Source organism: Mesoplodon densirostris, chromosome 9 (genome assembly GCF_025265405.1).
Source record: "Mesoplodon densirostris isolate mMesDen1 chromosome 9, mMesDen1 primary haplotype, whole genome shotgun sequence".
NCBI lineage: Eukaryota > Metazoa > Chordata > Mammalia > Artiodactyla > Ziphiidae > Mesoplodon > Mesoplodon densirostris.
In genome coordinates this window covers 54,287,800-54,306,335 of record NC_082669.1, presented here as the reverse complement: position 1 = coordinate 54,306,335, position 18,536 = coordinate 54,287,800, and the positions used below count along the sequence as shown (strand labels likewise).

Sequence of the window (18,536 nt, the reverse complement as noted above, 5' to 3'; positions counted from 1 at the left end):
GGCTTCTACTCTGAGATGGGAGCCGTTGGAGAGCTTTATGCAGAGAAGTGACATAATTTGACTTGTGTTTTAGTGAATTACCATTACAGCTGAGAATAGACTGTAAAGCGGGGGAATGGGCCCAGCCAGGGTAGAAGCAAGGAGACCGTTTAGGAGGCTTTTGCAATAATATGATGGGAGATGATGGTGGCTGGGATAGGGTGATGGCAGAGGAGGTGACGAAAAGTAGACAGATTCTGGAAATGCTTGGAAAGTAGACCCCAAATAATTCACTACTGAATTGGATGTGGGATTTGACAGAAAGGGAAAACAGGGATGACTCCAAGATTTTTGGTCTGAGTTAACTGGAAGGCTGGAGTTGCCTTTAACTGGAGCGTGGAAGACTGAAGGTTGGATGTACATGGAACCAGAGCATGGGGAGCAGTTGTCACAGCTGATGCTGGAGTGTAGCAGCCTGGCGCCATCGTGGTGACTCTCCTAACAGATGCACGGGAATGATGACGTCAACTGGTCAGAGCATCTGTTTCCCTGGATGCACTAGAGAAAACCTGATAAATTCACACCCCCTTTTCCTGTCATTTAAGACTTCATTCTCCTTTAATTGTAACAGATTTACAATTGTTCACTGCTAATTTATGTGGTGGTTTTGCATTACGTTTGGTCAATCCTAGCTTTGATGTTCTGGCGCTGTGTGACGTTTTGAGTTGGGAGATGTCCTATCTTTTAAGATAAGGACTAGTTTATTGACATGTACACACTGCTATATTTAAAATGAATAACCAACAAGGACCTTCTGTGTAGCACTGGGAACTCTGCTCAATATATATATATATTTTTAAATTTTATTTATTTATTTTTGGCTGCGTTGGGTCTTCTTTGCTACGCACAGGCTTTCTCTACTTGCAGCAAGCAGGGGCTACTCTTTGTTGCAGTGTGCGTGGGCTTCTCATTGCAGTGGCTTCTCTTGTTGCGGAGCATGGGCTCTACGTGTGTGGGCTTCAGTAGCTGTGGTGTGCGGGCTCAGTAGTTGTGGCTCACAGGCTCTAGAGTGCAGGCTCAGTAGTTGTGGCACACAGGCTTAGTTGCTCCCCGGCATGTGGGATCTTCCCGGACCAGGGCTCGAGCCCATGTCCCCTGCATTGGCAGGTGGATTCTTAACCACTGTGCCACCAGGGAAGCCCTCTGCTCAATATTATGTAACAACCTAAATGGGAAAATGTATAACTGAATCACTTTGCTGTACGCCTGAAACTATCACAACATTGTTAATCAACTATACTCCAATATAAAATAAAAAGTTAAAAAACAAAGATAAGGTGTAGTTTAACTTTCAGAAAGTGATCATGCTCTAGTCCCATTATTTCCAAATTCTTGGGGACTACCTACCATTATCGTCTCCCACACCCCTAAATGCTGTCACTCAAATCCAGGAAATCACTTTCATGTCTTCACTCTGCTACTTCTCAAGGCGATGACTGGGGGGCAGAGGTCTACTTGCAGTGAAGTTCTGTCAAGGAACGGTCAGGAATGGGGGCAGCCTAACAGGTAGAAAAGGAGATAGATGTGTTCATGTAAGTTCCTCCTTACTTTGGATATTTTGTTACTCCTTAGCATGGTCTCGAAAATGGAGATATAATTCTTCTTCCACTTTAATTTTTTTTGCCAAAATTGGTTTTCTTCAAAAGCTCATATATACAAGCCTGTCTCCTATTTTCACTCAAAGAGACAGATGGTTGAAACTGACTCTAGCTAAATTAAAAAAAGAGAAGTCTTGAATTTAAAAAATGCACATGAGTATCAGAAGGGTTTAAGCCTTTAAGGACTAGTTGAGAAATCTGTTCTGAATACTGCCTAATTCCACTGAGTTATCCATTCATGTGCAGAATGCTATGTGCAGGTCAGGCTGGGGACTCTGCAGCCAAGCTTTTCAGATGGGTATTTGCTTTCTAAAAGGAATATAAAGGTTGTGCTGATGAGACTAATGGCAAACATCCACATCCTAGGGTCAGTCAGCATTTGTGCTGACATGGCCTGCAGGAAATATGCCATGGTCCTGCATTCCCGACAGTATTGATTTTCTGCACTCTTATGGGCATACTAGGGTAGCTGGAAAAGCGGGTTGATCTTTGTAAGTACATCCACCTTGATACGTTTGTGCCTTGAAGCACCCAGGAATTTATTTTGTATCTTTTTCACTTTCTTTCTCTGGTAGACTTAAATATTGCTGAGCTTGCTTTGGTCATTCTGTGGAAGTGCTTTCTCACCAGTGCCCTGCAAATGGATTGCAGGTTGCATGTGCACCCAGATATTAATCTCTTGGCCCTCATGATAGTCAGAGCCCGGGTCAGGCTCCTGTGGTAGTGAACAGCTTTCTCTGTTCACCTCAGCGTACTGTGCAAATATCACCATGATTTGTGGGTGTCATGCCATTGCAAAATATTGGCTGAGAAGAGACAAAGGTAGAGACAAGTTTATAATTGAAAGTTTATTGATTTTACAATTGATGTAGCCCAATATATTTCAATCTCTTTTAACCCCAATTGACAATAAAAAAAATACTATGTATATGTCACAATGCATGTTTGTGTGTCCAAAACCAAGTTCCATGAAACAATAGTTGTCCTTACTGTGTGCAGTGTGCATTCTAGTAGTTCTAATATGTTAATCTCAAACATTGCTCCCTAAGACTACTAACGAATTTGATTTTGTAACATATCAGTGGGTTGCAACCCATGTTTAAAAAGGCTGTGTGTATTACATGCTAGGGATAAATGATCTAGTCTTGTACTTGGTTGAATCCTTGGTAATTCCTTGCTGCCTACAGAGCAGTTCAGACCTCTTTAAAGTATGGCATAGCAGGTCTTTGGCTGTAGGGTGACCAGCTTGTCCAGGTTTGCCTGGGGCTTTCCTGGTTGAAGCGCTGTAAGTCCTGCATCCAGGGAACTCCCTGATCTCTGTGCAGACTGGGACGGTTGGTCACTCAGCCTTTGGGATCTCATCTCTGAGAGATGAGATCCACATCCATCCTCATCTTCCTCCATCTTCTTTTGTGCTGAGTGTTCCATTTATATCCAGTTACTTGTCCCACAGACTGGCCATTCTCTTTCCTATCTCCCCGCTTTTGTCCACACTTCCCTCTGCCTGGGATGCACCCCTCACCTTCTGCTGTCCGCAGGTCTGGTTTTCCTCTGGGATGGTTTGTTAAGTCACCAACTCTATGGAGCCTTCTTATTGCCTTCTTGTGAGCACAGTAGTGCTACAGACTATGTTGACTTATAAGATCTTTAGTAGTCCTGTGTTTTTCTCAGCTGTCTTATTCTTTATCACCTGTAGAACAAACATGAGAAGGGAAACTGCTGACAAAGTGGGTGACAACGGCAGAGAAAGAATACAAGGGAAATAGAATAAACCAGTACAGATGTTAAAGCCAATAGCGTGGGGTGAGGGAAGATGAGAAAAACATAAAGGCGTGGGCACAGGCGGTAGTTAAGAGCCCCTGGAGACTTTGGTTTGAATCTTGGCTTTTCACATGTCAAGTTGTTTGCTTTGGTGGGAGGGTAGCGTGTTACTTAGCAGGTCCCTCTCTATGTGAGTTTCTCCACTCATCATAACTTCAACCAAGATCAGTCATCCTTAAAATTAGGTAGACTTAATTACAAATTTGTATTTTGTAGTTAATTTGGGAGGGTATTGAATGAAATGATTTGAAGATGTAGAGATACCTTAATAACTTATATTTTTAGAAGATTAAAAACAAATTGACTTTGTGAACATATATATTGAGAAAAATCTATTTTGACTTTATTATTTAAGCATTAAAATTTTCCTTCCCTTATTTTTATCAATGTGTCTTTATTTTATTTCCTTTAGTATGATAGTTTAAATTCGTTTTCATTTGTGAGTTGCAAGAACCTCTGGGCAGCTTGAATTTGCCTGTATCCTCTATCAGGATAGAGTGCCCTCAATAGGCAGCCCTATTGGCCAGGGCTATCTTTTTTTTTTTTTTTTTGAACAAATATAAATTTTATGAATTTACTACATCCATGAATATTTGAAAAATGATAATATATGTATCTGAAACAAATAGATGTCATTTCATTTTAACAGGTAAAGATATGAGTGCACAATCTTTAGAGACACCAACATGCGTGGTGATGAAATTCACAGTGACCTTTTAGTATGTAGGACAAGTGATAGTCACATAAAGTAGTGACCTTTACATGTAGACTAATGGGTTTTTTTCTATTTATATAACATTTTTTAAACATCTTTATTGGAGTATAATTGCTTTACAATGGTGTGTTAGTTTCTGCTTTATAACAAAGTGAATCAGCTATACATATACGTATATCCCCATATTTCCTCCCTCTTGTGTCTCCCTCCCACCCTCCCTATCCCACCTCTCTAGGTGGTCACAAAGCACCGAGCTGATCTCCCTGTGCTATGTGGCTGCTTCCTACTAGCTAACTATGTTACATTTGGCAGTGTATATAAGTCCATGCCACTGTCTCACTTCGTCCCAGCTTACCCTTCCTCCTTCCCATGTCCTCAAGTCCATTCTCTAGTACGTCTGTGTCTTTATTCCTGTCTACCCCTAGGTTCTTCAGAACCTTTTTTTTTTTTAGATTCCATATATATGTTAGCATACGGTATTTGTTTTTCTCTTTCTGACTTACTTCACTCTGTATGACAGACTCTAGGTCCATCCACCTCACTACAAATAACTCAATTTTGTTTCTTTTTATGGCTGAGTAATATTCCATTGTATATATGTGCCACATCCTCTTTATCCATTCATCTGTTGATGGACACTTCGGTTGCTTCCATGTCCTGGCTATTGTAAATAGTGCTGCAGTGAACATTGTGGTACATGACTCTTTTTGAATTATGGTTTTCTCAGGGTATATGCCCAGTAGTGGGATTGCTGGGTCCTATGGTAGTTCTATTTTTAGTTTTTTAAGGAACCTCCATACTGTTCTCCATAGTGGCTGTATCAATTTACATTCCCACCAACAGTGCAAGAGGGTTCCCTTTTCTCCACACCCTCTCCAGCATTTGTTTGTAGATTTTTTGATGATGCCCATTCTAACTGGTGTGAGGTGATACCACATGGTAGTTTTGATTTGCATTTCTCTAATGATTAGTGATGTTGAGCATTCTTTCATGTGTTTGTTGGCAATCTGTATATCTTCTTTGGAGAACTGTCTATTTAGGTCTTCTGCAGCCAGGACTGTCTTGATTTAACTTTGCTGTGCAGAACATCTGACCTCTTTATAGGGATGGTAGGCAAGGACTAGGAGTCAAAGCTAAAGTTAGTCATGTCTGAAGATTTGCTTGTTATCAGTTGTTTTAAAGATCAGCCCCACAGGTTACCCGAGAGTCGTTTATTTTTAGACACGTTCATTTATCATCTTGGCAACTCAGAGAAAACAGCTTCAAGTGCAATGGATGGCTCTGTTCCAAAGCACTGATATTTTTACATCACTTTTAAGGAGAAAGCCCAACTATCAGCATGATGATTTATCCTCAAGGCATTTTGGGCTTCTAGATTGCTGAGTTTTTGGCTGAGATAAACAATGGAGGGTGTCAATTATAAATGGAATGGATTTTGCTAAATAATCCTTTTAGAGTCAAAAAACAAAGATTAAAAATGTAAGCCAGGCAGGAGAACATTATATCAATGGGTATATGATGTAGTGATTTAGGAAAAGATGGTACAATGAATGAGGCAATGCTAGGATTGTGGGTTTGATGCACATGTGTCCTAATGGATGAAAAAAATCAATTCCCACCCCCATGCCCATGGAAATAAAGACTTGTTGCAGAATAAGGAAGAACTTTTCTGAGTTGGATCATTGAAGACCTTAGTGCATTCACCCAACGTACTGATGATTAGAAAAATCCCAATAGTGAAATTGTGGAAAATTTCACACTTCTGTCTAATGGTAATTTAGCAGTTCAAGGGATATTCTTGAGCACTTACTGCCGGGCACTAGAAGTACAGAGATAAATTAGGTGTGGCCCCTCCTTTAGAGGAGCTGTTGGTGTAACAGGAGGACAGCATCGTATGAACAGAACAGAGGCACACATAGGTGGAACATGTGGTTCATGTCTCAGCAGGCCAGCCTCAGGTGCTCTAGGGCCGCCAGGGAGAGTGCTTGGCCCAGTCTTGAGACCGTAGGAGGTCTTTCTGGAGGGGATGTGATTGAGCCGACAGAGAAAGATGAATAGGCATCATCATGTAATGAGTGGTGAGAAGAGCATTTCTGGAACTTGCAAAGGTACAAAGGGAGGAAACAGCTTGGTACCTGCCAGTAAAACGTGAAATAGGGAGAGGAGGCCTCTGTGGATCGAGAGGTGGGCAATAAGAGCATCTTATGGGCCGTGATGGGGAGCTGCGACACATTTTGCAACTAAAAGAGAGTCATGGACATGTTTTAGGCAAGGGAGTGTCCTCATCAGATTTGAACGACAGAAAGCTCATTCTGACTCCCTGTGGAGGATGGGGAGGGTCATCGGGGAGCAAGGTTTGCACGGAGACAGGGTTGCAGTTGTCAGACCAGTGATGTGAAGCCTGGCATTGGGCTGTGTGGCTTGGCGTGGATAGGTGAGGGCAGGCTTGGAAATACTAGGTGTAAAATTGGGAGGACTGGTGAAAATTGGCTGGGGGTGGGTATGGTGAGTTCAAGGATTTCAGGGCTGATCGAGGGAAAAACAGGATCACGAGGTGGCATTGTGGCACAACATGGGCAGCACTTGGATAGGACTGCATGAGGGGATTGTCCCTGATAGAAGGAGACCCTCCAGGGACAGCAGCATGGGGCCACCACCCACAAAGGGAAGAGGGAATCAGAGGGAGGCCATGTGTTCTGGTGGTGCTGCTCAGCTCAAGGTGGGGAGCCTGTGGATCAGAGAGCGCCGAAGGGCAGCTAAAGGTCTCTCATAGCCACAGCATTGTCCTGTCTGTGACTGGCAGGTAGTGGGTGCAGTTTTGCAGGGTATGCAAAGCAGAAGATCTCTAAGTGGCTAAAAATGTGCTTGTTTGAGCTATATTTAAAGCGATTGGATGTGTAAGAATTTGTGTTTGACGCTGGTGGGTGCTCAAATCTAGTGGTCCTAGCCTGATAAGAAGTAAACAACATAGGGGCCAGTACACAGGGACCATCTTTAACCCATTTATATAGCTGCAAGTGTTTATTGAAAGTCTACTGTGAGCTCAGTTTCAGGCTGAGGAGCCACTGTGCAAGTGCCGAAGGAAGCTCACATCAGGTCTGTGGAGAAGCTGCCACTTTGCACGTGCTCCCTGAGAGTGCTCGTCTTTATTTGCTTTGAAGTGCTTTCGAACCCCTAGGAGCACAGATACATAACCTCATATAAAGTGTAGTAGTGGTGGTAGCCTTCTTTGTTTGGCTTCTTTACTGGTACCTGGCCTAGGCAGGTGATACATCTTTCCCATCTCTTTCAACCTGAGGTTAGGTGTTTTACAGGATCCTTCGTGTAAGGCCTCACTTCTTGCTTCACTCTAGTTTTCCTTATGATATTGTCCAGAAGGCTCCCATCTCCTTTCTTCTGATTCTATTTTCCAGTCCCTTTTCTGCCCTGATTCTTTGGGACCCAATGCCAAAATATTGCTCTTCCAGTGTCCTAACTGTTCCATCTTTAGTTTTACATTCTTTCAAGGATGGTCCTTGAAATGCTCATTTCCTAAGGACTCTTGATATCATCTGAGTGTTTCCCAAGGGAAGATGCTCTAAGAAATGAATGAATGAATCTCTTAATTGAGGAACAATTCCTTTTCCAAAGAGAAGCACGTTGAGTCTTTAAATGGATGGAATGTGCTGTAGGGGTCAGAAATGACTCAAAATTTTCCAGAACTTTTGGCAAAGCTGACAATGAGTTTTGAGTCCTTTAAAATTTAAGAGCTCTTGTCTCTATTCTGTTAACTAGATGAGAGGGCAGATACCCTATGGATTGATTTTTCTCTCTAGCATAATGGGCCTCTGTGCTGAGTGCTGGAGAGGCTCTCCTGTTTAATGCGCTGCGATTGCCAGTGCTCAGGTTACAGCTGAGGCAGTACAATTTGGGTAGCTCAGCTCAGAATCTTGAAGTGATGAAAGTAGGGCTAGAGACACTGTGCAGACACAGTCTTAAATATAGCTCACAAACCCAAGAAGAGAGATACTAACAGCTTACTGTGGAAATAGTCCCTGATTTCCTAGTCAAGAACCAACCCAATATGAATAAAATTAAGAGGAGCCTCGAAAACTCAACATAAATATTTAACTATATGTATATACTAAGACGTTTTTCCCTCCAAACCTGTTCTCTATTAACATAAATAGATCCTTCCTATGTAGATGAAACTCCTGCGGTGCTTGGGACTACCCAGTATTGGCTTGGAGGTGTGGCTGGGAATTTCAGAGGCCAAGTCTTTTCTCCTGTCAGCTCTCCCATGCAATTTACATTTGCTGCCACCAGGTGGTGATAGAGAGTGATTGCAAGTAGACTGATCAGGATCCACCGTAAGTGCCTTTTGTTTAAGAAGAGCTTTCTTGTGACTAAAGGGAGTGAAATCCTGAATAAGTAAACCCTGAAAGGGAAGCATTGTTTAATGAAAAATATTCAAGAAATAAAGAGTTTTGGTGTTTCCAGTTCTGACTCGTCCACTTAATAGTTGTACACTTTAGATAAATGCAGCTCAATTTCCCTGTTTATGGGTGAAATACTGGTACTGGATTATGTAATCTTTAAAGTTTCTTATCTTGAAACAAACATGTGTAATTGTAATTGTGAAAGCAGCAAAATTAAAAGAATAAAAACTTTTCATATAACAGAGAAGCCTTCACTTTATTAACAACCATCTTAGTTCACTCACTTCGCAAGGCGAAGAAGACCCATTAATTTTGTGTGTGTGTGTGTGTGTGTGTGTGTGTGTGTGTGTGTTATGGGGGGAGGAGAATGGGGAGGGAGAGAAGGCTTCTTAGTTTGTCTTCCTTACCTATTACCTGGTGTAGGCAAGTGAGGAATAAGAAATCCTTCACACAAAGCTCTATGGAACCTTTTCTTCAAGGCCTCATCTCCCTAAATCCAGTCTTTCTAATGATGTATCCAGACGTCTTAGATCTTCCTGGTATTTTTAAATCATTATAAATATATTTCTAAATCATTGTAGTTTCTTGACTCTTAATCTGAATTTTCTATGCTCAGTGATTTTATTCCTGTTATCTTTTACTTTTTCTTTTCTGCAAAAGAAAGAGCTCTAACCCCCTCTGTTTAGGTTGCCAATATAAACTCTTAGCAAAATTTTGTTAAGTAAATGTCTCTATAGACTTTAGAATCAACTCCATCTTATCAGAAGTAGATTAAGACAAAGTGTGGTTTGAGGATCCCTGTGAATCCCAAGGTGTGTTCAGGGGTCTGTAAGGTCAAAATTATTTTCATAATAATGCTCAAATGTTTTTTGTCTTTTTCACTGTATTGACATTTGCAAGGATTGTGTGAAAGTGATGGTAGGTCAAACTGCTAGTACCTTAGCGTGAATTGAGACAGGGCACCACGCTCCTAGTAGTGGTGTCGCACCTCACCGCCACACACTTGCAGCTAAAAAGACAAATAGTTTCACTTAAGAGTATCCTTCATGAAGCGGAAAAAAAATACTAGTTACATTAAATCTCTAACCTTGAGCACACGTCTTTTCTGTGTGACAAACGGGGGCATATAAGGCACTTCTGCTGCTTACCAAAGTCCAGTGGTTGTCTAGAGAAAAGCATTTGTGCAGTGTTTGAGTTGTGAGCTAAATTAGCTGCCTTTTTTCAAGAAACACTATTTTTTACTTGAAACTACAATTCATAGACAAACCATGGTTATTTAGGCTTGGTTATTTGGCAGAAATTTTCTGAAAAATCAATGATGTGAGCTTGCCACTTCAAGAACACAGTTGACAATATTTGTTGCTAATGATAAAATTTGAGCTTCAAGCAAAAATTAGAGTTTTGGGAAACTTATATTTGCCACCATGAGTTGTACAGCTTTACCATACCTAAAGACCCTTCTGAAGAGTTTGGTAATGATAGTACCAAATGTGATTTTTGGATGTTGTACAATGGAATGTGTTGATATTTGAGAAGTCTGCATAATTTTCTAAATAACCAATGCATAATGTTATAAAATCATACATGAATAAAAGATTCATTCAAAGTTTAAAACAGATCAATGGATTTTAATGTAACAAAGTACAAAAAAAGTTCATTGACTGGTGTGGTTTCATGTTCAGATTGCAACTGAACTTTCAGAAACTGCCATTTGTTGATTTTTGGTGTAATATCAAAGATTACTTCGAGAGGCTATTCAAATACTCATTGTTTTTCAGAATACACATTCATGTGAGACCAGATTTTCTTTACAACTAAAATAGCACATCACAATAGATTGAATGCACAAACACCTGTAAGAATCCAGTTGACTTCTTTTAAGCTAGATATTAAAAAGAGAAGTGAAAATATAAAAGAAATACCCTCTTGTTATGATTTCTTTTTGTCGTGGAAAGTGTGCCTATTTTTTCATAAAAGTTTTATGTTAAGTAAAAGGTTAGTGTTTTTATTATAGAATTAATTATTAGGTATTTAAAGTTTTATCAGTTTTAATTTTTACCATGGTTGATGTTAATAGATATAACCCACATAAACAAAAGCTCTTTGAGGTCACTAATAATTTTTAAGAGTCTCAAGGGATGCTGAGACCAAACGTTTGAGAACTCATCTACAATACGAGTAGACGAGGCCTGGGCACCCCCCATGAGATGGATTTTATCAAAATGTTTGTTTTCCCAGTATACTGATGGCTATACAAATTTAGCATATAACCCTCCCACATCTTTCAGTAGCCAGCTCCCTCTGAGATTTCTCTCACCCTCTTTTTATTGACAGTGTGATACAGCTGTAAAAATGGTTGTGGTCCCATTCATCCCTTGGCCTCCCATCCAAGTGGAAGGAGGCAGCTATATTGTATAAGAAGCCAGGCAGGGTGGAAGGAGGTTGTGAAAGATCAAATTTCTTACATGTACCTAGTGGCAGATGAAAAGTTCAATAGCTGATAGTGAAGAGCTGACAGGAACAACTGTTTTTAGGCAGGAAAAGAGAACTTGTTTCTAGGTAGTTTTTTCAATGCGTCTGGAAACAGCTGGGCAATGCCTTAAACCTCCTAGGATTCTGACTTTAAGCTTAAAAATACATTTGCATATGCCAGCATTAGAAATGGAATCTCAAACTGCTGCCAACTTAGACAACTGAAAGGAAATAGAGATCTAGATGGTTGAAAAGCTAAACCTCAGGAGGTTCTGTTGCTTGGCAGCTGTGTAAACAGAGCTAAACCCTTTGCTTCTTCTCTGTTAGACGCTTGGTTCTAAACAGGATCAAACTATCCCATGACCATATGTGCAGAAATGGAAATGAAGGTGACGGGTCTCATTGTTGGGTTCAAGAAAAGTCGAGCATTTTCCTTTCTTTATGGATGTGTGTGGAGTAAGAAATCTGAAGGAGTTGCAGGGTGAATTGAGAAGAAAAGGGCAGGCGTGAGATGACTTTTGTTTTTACCTTCCTGAGTGTCCATGTTGTTCTCTCGTGTTTTCCTCCTTCCTTCCTCTCTACGTTCTTTCCTCTTTGAGACTTAGGACCGTGAGACATTTTTATGATGGAACAGCAGGAGTGACCCTCCCTGTAACTAACTTAACTAGAGAAGAAACCATTTCTCCATGTGCCTCTCCATTCTGGGGGAAGTGGGTAAGATAGGGGAGGATGCCTGCCTGGGACAGCTTGATATGTAATCCCTATGTTCAACAGAAAAATGGAGAAGAATTTTACTACTATTAAATGACTACGTTTAATTCTTTAAAAATAGTTTTTTCTTCGAGTCACATCTCTTTAACCACGTGCATTCCATTTTGTAACCCATTTAGATTGAGAAGCATGCTATACCTTTAATGTATTTCTCACTGTAACTTTTTAATATTTAATTTATTTTTATTGTGGTATGATTGACATAAAACATTATATTAGTTTCAGGTGTACAACATAATGATTTGACATTTGTACACATTGTGAAATGATCACAATAAGTCTAGTTTAACATCTGTCACCATACATAGTTATATAATTTTTTTTCTTGGGTTGAGAACTTTTAAGATATACTCTCTCAACAACTTTCAAATATGCAGTACAGTGTTATTAACTGTAGTCACAATGCTGTACGTTACATCCCCATGATTTACTTGTTTTCTCACTGGAAGTTTGTACCTTCACCCATTTCACTCATTCCCTCACCCCCAGCTCTGAGAACCATCAATATGTTCCCTGTGTCTGTGAGCTTGATTTGTTTTGTTTGTTTTTTGTTAGTTTTTTTTTTTTTTTTTTTTGCTGTACGCGGGCCTCTCACTGTTGTGGCCTCCCCCGCTGCGGAGCACAGGCTCCGGACGCGCAGGCTCAGCGGCCATGGCTCACGGGCCCAGCCGCTCCGCGGCACATGGGATCCTCCCAGACCGGGGCACGAACCCGTATCCCCTGCATCGGCAGGCGGACTCTCAACCACTTGCGCCACCAGGGAGGCCCTTGTTAGTTTTTTTTAGGTTTAGATCCTTTGCAGTGAATTTCGAGTGATGGCTTTGGATATTGAATTAGGGTGGAGTTGGGGGAAAGAGTTTGCCGGGTAAAAAATAGTAATAGTAATAATAATAGTAGAAAAAGAGGAGGAGGAAGAAGGGGGAAGAGGGGCAGAAAGAGAAGGAGGAAGAGGCCAAACAACTTTTCTTAGGTGTTTAATATCTGCCAGGCACAGTATTAAGCTCTTGACTTATATTGATTCATTTACTTGGATGATAACGATGGCAGCTTACTGAGCTCAAAGATGGGCTGAAACAAAAGATGTGAGAACTGAAACACTTGGGAGGATGGATGGAGATGAGTCATAGTGAAACAAGGGGATATAAGGTGAACCAGGGGAACAGAGGGAAATCAGAAGCAGGGAGTTTAAATTTGAAAAAAGTTACAATTGGGAATTAGGGTATGGAGTCCAGAGTAAATGGAGTAGCTGTTGAGATTTCTGTTGTCAGGTAGGGGTAATTTGGAGGATGAGAAAAGAAAAAAAAAGAGGTGACATTGGATTGTACTCAGTGATAGCTGGTGAACTTGCAGGAGAGCAAGAGCTGAGATGCAGACGTGGGAGGGAATAGGAGCATGAATCGGGCAAGTGCAGGTAGGTTGTGAGAGAATGTGGGCAAAAGGAATGTCACCCTGGAAAGCAAATTCAGAACATGGGACTCTGCTAGGAGGAGAGCTGGGCAGGCATCATAAACAGTGCATCAGCTGACCCCGGCATGCATGGAGCTGGGGCGAGACAGCTGTAAGTGTTCCTAAGCCAGGGTAGAGTTGAGCTGTAGTTGGCTGGTGGGTGGGAGAGTAGGTGGATGATCAGACAGGGAGGCGATATACACCTAGAGGTGGGTTTGATTTATCTACTTGACCCCTTGCCATTTGTAAATGAAAGAGACCAGCTTTTTATGTGTGTGCAGCAAGTGAACAATAATTAGCAGCAGGTAGCTTTGACTCTTATTTTCTTAAACTGGGAGCACCAAAATTGCCTTTGCAATGACCTACATTAGCCCCAGGAAGCTCTATAACTCATGTCCTCCATTCTTTGTTCCTCGATTTGCTTTGTTTAATGCGCAGGGAGATTTAGTGGGTCAGACTGGCAAGCCCCCCCGGGAAAGCCTGTGGAGTTCAGTGCTGACACTGCATTTAGTGCCACTATTTAAGCCATTTCACTGTGTGTAAAGGCCCATTCATTTACTCTAATGTGTACTTTCCAAACCCTTTACAAGGTGTTCTCTTGAGACTTCTGATTCTCCCAGGTGTGGATGCAAAATGTCTAGTTTGGAATAGATCAAAAATCAATAAGTGGAAGGTACTCTCTATAGCTGTCTTTTAACGTTGTGCTTCTACTGCCTTTAAAAAGTGAAGTGTTATTTGAAACGTCACTATGTAACATAATTTTTATTAAGTTCCCTTGGTGTTATTGTTTGTTTTTAAAATATTGGGGGCTTCCCTGGTGGCGCAGTGGTTGAGAGTCCGCCTGCCGATGCAGGGGACGCGGGTTCGTGCCCTGGTCTGGGAGGATCCCGCGGAGCGGCTAGGCCTGTGAGCCATGGCCGCTGAGCCTGTGCGTCCGGAGCCTGTGCTCCACAATGGGAGAGGCCACAACAGTGAGAGGCCCGCGTACCGCAAAAAATAAAAATAAAAAATAAAATAAAATATTGGCTCTATGGCTGGTAACACCAACTTAAATGACCAACATTGTTAGACAAATTTATCAGTTTTAAGAAGACCTTTGCCCTTTGCAGAAATGTACTGAGAATACACCTTACTTCCCACTGTTGAATGAAGTCCTTCACAAGAAAATCACAACAAATACAGGATGTTCTGTTACATGGTTTGCTCTTTAACAACCATAATATGTAACTGAAGTCATGCCAGATACTTTTGATGGACTGGGAAAGGGAGATAAAAGTTAGGGAATGTGGAGGAGAGGGAAACTTCTTAGAGAATTCTAAAGTTTTTCTAAGAAGTTTCCACTGGCTGCTTTCAACATAGGATGACACAATTATTGCTTTAACAGTAATTTTTCTGATCAGACATTTCGTTTTTGACAGCAGAAAAATATCAAAAACAGAGATCAGATTGGCTCCCATTGGGGAAGAATATATGTAACTTCTCAGATGCCTTCTGGAATTAGGTTCTAGTTTTCTCCTGTCAGGTTTTTTGGTGTTGAAAATTACTGGCTAACAGTGTTTTAGTGGTAAATGTTACTTTTATCAGTTCTATGGCTTCTCTTGGAGAAAAAATCAGATCTAACTGCTTGGGTCCACGTTCTTCCATGTCAACCATCAAATTGGAACCGGATAGAGCTGCTTCCTGCAGGCAGAATGTTTCCTCTCTGGCTGGCCTCAGTCACTGCTTTGTTTCCTCAGTTATCTACTTGGCACCTGTAGGACAATGAATTTGTGACTCAGGTTTGAATAGGCCTTGGCAGGAGACTTCACGCTCCATTCCACAGCCCCAGTCCCCATCCAGCTTCTCATCCCACCTGCAGTGTTGTATCTCTACGTTCTTTCTGCTCAGAAGTCCTGTTGACACTTAAATTATGACACACTGAAAGTTTTTTCATCACTTCCTTATTTGCCTTCTCGTCCCAGTTTCACTGACATCCTCTTGACAGTCTCAAAGTTGAATTGTTACTGAATCTTTCTCATTTGCTTCCACATCTAAAGGCTACCAAGGGTCATGTCTTCCTTCTTGTCTGGGCTCTCTTCAGTCCACATTCCCAGCACATTCTGTCTGTACATTCACCTACCATCCCGGTGCAGGTGCAGTCGACCCAGATAGGTGTTGGCACCAGCCTCCCCGCAGCTTGCGTATTTCTAGTTTCTGCTCCTATCTGTTTCCCAGGCAGGGACAAGAATAGGCTTAAGCAAATTTGTATTCTGTTTTTGTTTTGTCACTTTCTCTTTCAAAGAGCTGCTGATTTCCCAACCCTCTTTACACCCAATGGAACTCACTTTTCTGTATTTTCAAGTCTTTGCCACTTGCCTCCACAGGTCCATTCTTACCAACTAAAGTGTGTATTTCTTGACGTGGATTCATCTGCGTCTCTTGTACACAGCCTGCTGGTTCTCTCTTCTGCAGGCCTTTGTGTGTCTCTATCTCCCTTTCCTGTGCTAGTTCCTGACCTCCTTCCATATCCAGTTCAAATTTCACTTCTTCCTTAAAGCTCACCCTCGCCCACTCCACCAGATCTTGATGATTCTCTTGTTCTGCATCCCCTCTGAACTTGTATGTTGGCGGTCCGTGGAGTGTAGTAGTGCAGAGCACGGACATGCTTGAATTGAAGTCCTTCCATGTATGGACTATGCAGTCTTAGGTCTTGCTGAGCCTCCTTTATCTCTGAAAAAGGCATTCATAATAATATTGGTCCCCTTGGATTGTTGTAATTAAATGTGATAATAAATGTAAAGTATCTGGCACTCAGTAATCAGTAAGCCAATCTCTCAGGGAGCATTTCCAGCCATACCACACGCTCACAAAGTTGAGTTATGTACCCCTTGAAGGAAAGAATCTGGCTCTGCTCATCTTCGTACTCGATACCTTAGAGAATGCCTAGCACAGATTAAATATTCAACACATATTTGTTGAAAAATGAAGAGCATGATCATGAATAGCAGAGATTGATTATCATAATGATTATTGCTATTATTTCACAAATCTTTGCCATCACATTATGAGCAAGAATGTGTATGGTAGGACAGTAGGAAAACAGTACACTTCCCAGCTGTGTGTATTCATCTGAAAGTCTCTTAGGGTGACTGCAGGTTCTCGATTACCTTGTAAAGACAGTGACAGTAAGTTTGAGGATTTTTCATTGCTTTTTGTGTGCTTTTTTTTTTTTGCCTTCCCTCACTTTGTCATCTACTCAGGGACACATTATATATTCATCATAGTTGCATACAAGTAATATGCAAATGAATACTTGTGACATTTATGGTTAGTTTTTTTTCTTTTTTTTTTACTTTATTTTAAGAATTTGGGTCAGAGAAGAGTTCTTCATGTCTCAGTGTCTCCATTTTCTTAGTTTTCAGTTGGGAGCAGAAAAGAGACAAATATAATCATTGTGATTGGTGAGAATCTTCTCCAAACTCATTTTATTTGAAATTCCTGGCACCGTCACCACTAAGATCATCATCACCATTAACATTAAAAATCTTGTTCAGATAAATTGTCCCAAGAACTTGCCATGGTGTTGTCTCCTCATTCATGTGTTCACAAATATCTTTTGCTTTGAAAAGGGAAAGTGCCAGGATAAGCAATATTGCATTCAGTATGCAAATGAAAGTTTTATAGAAATAGGTTTGTACTGGAGATGAAATTAATTGTGACAGTTCAGGAGGAGTTTTACAGGAAAAAAAGATTAACATGTTAGGTCTTCAGTGGCTGTCTTCCCTGATGCATATAATATTAGGCAAAATGAAATCTCCATGTGCCCAGTCTCAGTGGAGGAATGTTTGTTGAGCCCATAGAAATTTGATCAGGGCATGTGTCTAAGAGTTTATGACAGCCTATTTTCTTTTCTCAGTGTGGGGATGAATTGGTCCATTGTCGTCTAAATTGGAAGTCATGGTGATGGTTCTTTTTTGATTCTCTTATTATTAACTTTTTGTTTACTTGTTAAGAAACTTGTACAGAAAATGTGTTACTTATTCTGAAGTAAGTTGCTATTATTCTTCAGACCAGAATAGACTATAACATTGTATTTTTTCAAATATTTATGTGTACATGAAAAGGGAAGATTTTATATAGAAGGAGACCAGATCTAACTTATTTGATTCATCAGCAGAGGCTAAGGTATACAATCTGTTATTGCCAGAAAGTTCTATTTTCAAGCTTGATTTCCTTTTGAATGATTTTTGCGATGATAATAGTGAGAAGTTGTTTGTGTATAGTCACTTTTTTTCCTCTTTTGCTCCAAGGAAACCAACATGTCTGACAAAAGTGACTTAAAAGCTGAGCTAGAGCGCAAAAAACAGCGCTTAGCACAGATAAGAGAAGAGAAGAAACGGAAGGAAGAGGAGAGGAAAAAGAAAGAGGTAAGTACTGGGTGCTGGGTGTTGGGGGGTAGGGGGAAAGGAGAATCACTTGATTCTGAGAGGCTAGTCATACGGATAAAGAGGACCCTGTAAACGAATGCTTTTACAATACCTGAATAACATGAGTGATGTCTACATACTCAGAGTAGTAAAGTCATTGACATCTGCCATGTAGTGGCCAGGCACCACATAAATGGTAGATAGCATTTGGTCCAGAGGTCCCAAACCCCTGGTTTACCCTAGACTTGAATAGAACCCTGAAAGTGGTCTGTGATATGCTATTGTTAGAAATTCCTTAACCTTTCTGTGTCTCAGTTCCCTGTGCTTAACATGGGAATAGCAGTGTGTTTATTTTGTCTGATCATGAGGATTAAAAAAGTTAATCTTATAAAGCACTTAGCAATACCTAGGATATAGTTACTACTTAATAAGTGTTAATGTCAAGGGAAGGTTTTAAAAAAACTACTGGCCAGAACATTTTAGGAGAAAAATAGACAATGATGCCAGTGGATTACCATGATTTCTTTTCTTTTTTTTTTTTTTAAAGTTAAAAGTATTTTCCATCCATTTATTTATTTTTATTAAAACAAAATTTTTTTATTGGAGTACAGTTGTTTTACAATGTTGTGTTAGTTTCTATTGTACAGCAAAGTGGAGTTCCCTGTGCTATACAGCAGGTTATTAGTTACCTATTTTATATATATTAGTGTATATATGACAATCCCAGTCTCCCAATTCATCCCACTACCATGATTTCTTAAATGTATATTTTTTTCAGGGTAAATAAGAATCCTAGGTCCGGTAAAGGGAAAGCTGCATTTTTCTCCTTTGGTAAGGGGGTGGATAGTAT

At 40.6% G+C, this 18,536-nt stretch overlaps 1 protein-coding gene across 8 annotated transcripts in view; it reads left to right on the top strand.

Moving 5' to 3' along the window:
• Window positions 1-18,536, top strand: part of DYNC1I1 (dynein cytoplasmic 1 intermediate chain 1) — a 343,604-nt gene that overhangs the window by 20,995 nt on the left and 304,073 nt on the right. For all 8 annotated transcript variants that reach the window (XM_060108140.1, XM_060108139.1, XM_060108137.1 and 5 more), the window contains exon 2: window positions 17,570-17,686. In XM_060108140.1, coding sequence (XP_059964123.1) covers window positions 17,579-17,686 — 108 coding nt within the window. In that variant the 5' untranslated portion in view covers window positions 17,570-17,578. The remainder of the gene's footprint in view (window positions 1-17,569; window positions 17,687-18,536) is intronic.